The 4481-nt window shown below is 39.6% G+C and overlaps 1 protein-coding gene across 1 annotated transcript; it reads right to left on the reverse strand.

The window, feature by feature from the left end:
* Window positions 1-1578: 1578 nt before the first annotated feature.
* On the reverse strand, window positions 1579-2804 carry LOC120109104 (zinc finger protein 7-like). Its single transcript, XM_039122844.1, has one exon. The coding sequence runs from the start codon at window positions 2381-2383 to the stop codon at window positions 1811-1813; it is 573 nt and encodes a 190-aa protein (XP_038978772.1). The 5' UTR covers window positions 2384-2804; the 3' UTR covers window positions 1579-1810.
* Window positions 2805-4481: the final 1677 nt, after the last annotated feature.

The following is a 4481-nucleotide window of genomic DNA, read 5'->3' on the forward strand; positions in this document are numbered from 1 at the left end:
GAGATTCCAAAAGAAAACACTCCTTGGACAGAAGGACAGAGATGAGGAGACTGATTAGAAGAAGAATGTCTGAATGCAATCAGAATGCAGTAAGGAAACGGATCCCATGAGTGATCATCATAGCCTCCATCAGATAAAAGAACAAAGGCAGCAACATAAGAAGCAGCTCGGAGTGGAGCAGCATGAGAAAAAGCAGCCGGCTGGGCAGAGTTGGCAAGGTTTTTGATTTTCCCCCATGGTTTGCAGAAACCAGGAAGTTAATTTTCCGCAGATGACAGAGCAGGCAGGGGAAGCTTCCATCAAGAATATCTGGATGAAGGAAGCTTCAGCTTAGCCACCAGGTTGACAAAACCTATCTATTGTTGCCATTGTTAAATTATTTTTGCTTAAAATAATACTTAACAGGAATTGTAATATATTTTGTTGCAGCCCAACCAAATGAAATGCTATAACTAGCCAACATTTGCATTCTTATATGATCCAACCAGGAGAATTAATTTTCAGGGAACTTGCCTTGCAACCAGATTTGCTGCAACTGGAATTGCAGACAGGGCAGTAACCAAACAGCTAGATAGTTTTGCTCAATCATGAACATCTTTTTTTATTATTTTTCTTTTTCATTTCTCCCTCCCTTCAAGATTCCTGTCACAACCACCTAGAATAAATATAGGCTGTTGCTTCCTTGGTTTGTATTTGTCTTCATTGTACATGTTCAATTTATTGCGAAGTGGATAGGGAGGAAGCATTTGAAGGCTTAGTGGAAAAGCATGTCACTGGACTTTAAGGTATCATAGCCACTTTGTGCATTAGAGTTGCTTTTCTAAGATTAAGGTAAATTAAAAGTATACCAAACAATGCCACTAACAGACAAAGACCAGTAGGATTGTGAGTGGCAACTGGTAAATACACATATTCAGCATCATCATTTGGAGCAGTGCAAGCAACAACCATTTGGCTGAAGATAATTGTTGGTTTAAAACTGATCCAAGCAGCAACTTGTAAAAGATGGGAGACACCTTCATTTCTTCTTCTTCTTGTTGTTGTTGTTGTTAAATTGGAAAAAATACCTTTATTCTATGCTCATGAGATTAATTTTTCTACTATCTCTGCACAGAATCTTGAAATCGTGGGTATTAAGTATCAATATATCATGAGTTGAAGTGCAAGTGACCCCTTATGGCTTACTGGTAGACAGGGTTGCTGCTTGTGTTCTGTTTCTTCCTTCGCCCTCCCTGCTTCCCATTTTTAAAGTTCCAGTATTTGAAATCACAATTGACATATTAAGCTGTACACATCTCTAGCCATGTTATCATTCCTGAATGTTATGTAGAAAAAGAACTGTTGTTCCTACCTAGCTAAAATATTCCGGGCCATGCTATGGATCTAAAGGCCTGCTATTTGTGTCATACTTTAGTTTTTACCCTGTTGAAACCATATTCATTTATGATCATATGAGCCTTTAGTTAAAGACAAACTGGAAGAGAATCTGAATTGAAGAATTATTTGTGCAAGTTGGACTTCATAATGGATGGATAAATTGCCTAAAGGCCACTAGGATGCGCATTGAGATGGAAAACATGGTGGGAAAAGTGCAAGTTGAACACTCAATTTTCCAACAACCACCTTTGGAAATACTTTACACCTTCCAACTTACATTTACGACATATATTCGTCAAACTGGAAATCAAATCTTTATGTTGGACTGAGGCCTAAACCAGTCAGTTGTTTCTATGATTGATGAATAAATCTAGGTTGAACAGTTCAGGCCAGATACAAGAGCGAATGGCTAGTAATAGATAGATGAAACATACTAGAGTCGGAGACTCAAGTCGAGTTTTTGTTGTTTTGATGGCTGCTTGGCCGGTTGAGAATTCAATTGATAGCTTCCAGGCCAGTTCATCCCTGCTGCTTCTTCGAGTGCATAGGGTGTCCATGCCATTTTGACATTGGAAGGGGTGTCATCAAATCTCGCCACCAGAGCTATGCCTCCTTCCCTGTGTGGCTTGTGAACAATTGAGTGAGGATGAACTCGTATAGATTGCAGGAAAGGAGCATCAAAGGGCAGACCCATCATCAATCTCTGTGATTGGTGAGTCCTCCTAGCTGCACCCCTCTCCCTCTTGTGGGCATTCTGATGCCCACCCAAAGCCTGTGAACTGAAGAACTTCCTCATGCAGAAGTTGCATGAGAACATCTTGTGCGTCGCAGACTTTGATTGGGTACCAGAAGAGCTTCCAGTTGTTGATGAGATTCTCCCACCAAGGGTCAGGTCCAACCATGTCTCCGAGCCACCGTCGCCAACTTCACCATCATTGTAATCGCCGGTGTGTGTTTCCGACTTCTGGTCGTTGGCTCCTTTCTCTCCCAATTCTTCCCGTTCCATTTGGAACTGTATCAATCTCTGTCAATGATGGAGGAGGAGAAACGTATGGGAAGCTAGTTTTCACAAGAGGAAGTGCTAGGAACTGATAAAGGCTTTGTGGCATGGTGGAGGTTTGCCTTAAAAAGAGAAGTAGAACAAGGTGAGAAGTGGGAATAATTGCAAGGGAGAGACCTATCAGGAGAAAAAAGAAGTGCCGGTGGATAAATTAGCTGTGTATCCATCTATCTATTCCCCAAGTGGCCCACATTGTGGAGCTTGTTATTCCAGAGGCATTGCCTGTGTCATGTTTACTGTTTCCCATATCAATTTTTTTCAGATTCCCTGCACCTTTGTCCTCATCAGCTCACCCCCACTTTACATGGTTCTCTTCTTCGAAGCCGTAACACAAGGTTGACAATCCAAGAATAAATCCATCAGTGGTCATATCTTCTTCTCCCTTTTCATATGCCCGAAAAAGGTATTCTAACTGCTGCAGTTTCCTAATTTAAATTCTTTATATTATAAGTAATAGGTCTTCTCATGAGAAGCAGGTAACCAGTTATACCTTTCAAATCGCTTAGATTATGCTGTCTAACTGAGGCAGCCGGCAAATTAGATTAATATTATCTCTTAAAGTTTATCTGGACATCAATAATGAAATCCCTGTAAGGCAGACTAGATTTAAAAACTAAATGCATGAATTACTTTCGAATGAAGCTATAGGTATCACTTTTCAACTTGTAGTTATCCACAAAGTAGTCAAAACATTAAATTATCTTTTACTTGTATGTATGCCTACTACATCAAGTCCATTATATAACAGGCTTTCATGCAAGGTTTGATGTGAGTGGAGACACCATGACATGATTATCTTGGTTATTCTTTCTATGTGAATGTCCTCACAAAAGTAACAATAATGGTGATAAAGGTCCACAAGGGTTGAGTGCCCCATTAATCTTCATTTTTTAATGTACTATTTGAGTGGAGCGTCTTGTTGGTGTATTGATGGGAGCTGCTGCAGCTCCATTTGGGAAGTGGAGGATGTTTCAGAACTGCTTTTAGAACCACTTGTACTTTGCAAGCATAGTTTCAATGGATTAGGGCTTTGGAGAAGGCAAAGGAAGCTCAGATCACCTAAAAGGTCCGGCTTTCTTTTGTTGCTTTCTGCTGAATGTTGATGCAAGCTTTTGATGCTGATATTTCCAAGTGGTAGAATTCCTGTGGCATTGGATTGGTGAGTCAATAGTCTGATCTTGAGAGGAAGAAGCATGGCTTTTCCTTCCCCACACATGTGCAGGTGGCACTCACACGTGTTATGTAGTCACATCACATGTAGCACGGATCTTGTCCGATTTGCAAGTGCGATCATCTCCGTTCGATCATGGTCGGGCTCCGTGTCCCACCATGTGATGGAACTCAGATGCCCCTTGATCATGATAGTGGAAACTTGCCCTTCAGCTTACAGGCTTGGTCTGTTTCTGGTGTACAACAGTTGCATGTGAATCCTTCTTACCCACAACTTTGCTCGAGAATTTCCATAATGAAACTGCCACTATCACAAATCTCTCTAATATTTACTTTTAGCACTCTTGGATTAGGATTCTAACAGATGTTAACCCAATGATGCAGGACAGAAAAAGGGGGAGAGAATAAAAAGAGAAGAAAAAGGAAAAGGCAAAGGAAGAAGAAACTTAATATTCTGTATTCTCAAATCTCAATACTGCAAATTATATGCTCGATTAATATAGTAATAAATTTATATAGACAATCAAAAAATCCAATAAATTAATCAAAAAATTCAGAACTCTAATAAGAATCCATATAGAAATAAAATATTGGAGCCATCGTAAAATCAAAATTTTCTAACTTTCAAATAAAATAAAATTTTCTAATTTATTCTATAGTTGCGCCTTACCTATATTTCTTATCAGACGATCTACCGTCACCCAAGAACGATTTGCAGATATAGTTAGAGTCGAGAGATCCTGATGTCATGGTTTCATAATGGTTTATGATATTAAGGTGACCTGAATGATTCTATGTGATGTTTAGGTTATCAGCCAGCTTCATTTGCTTGGTTTCTTATTCTGGATTTCTTTCCAGAGTCACCAAATTAAGC

This window comes from Phoenix dactylifera, unplaced genomic scaffold (genome assembly GCF_009389715.1).
Source record: "Phoenix dactylifera cultivar Barhee BC4 unplaced genomic scaffold, palm_55x_up_171113_PBpolish2nd_filt_p 001810F, whole genome shotgun sequence".
Lineage (NCBI taxonomy): Eukaryota > Viridiplantae > Streptophyta > Magnoliopsida > Arecales > Arecaceae > Phoenix > Phoenix dactylifera.

Bases quoted from the DNA above. Each gene is read 5' to 3' on its own strand.
- LOC120109104 (XM_039122844.1), bottom strand. From the start codon at position 2,383: ATGGAACGGGAAGAATTGGGAGAGAAAGGAGCCAACGACCAGAAGTCG.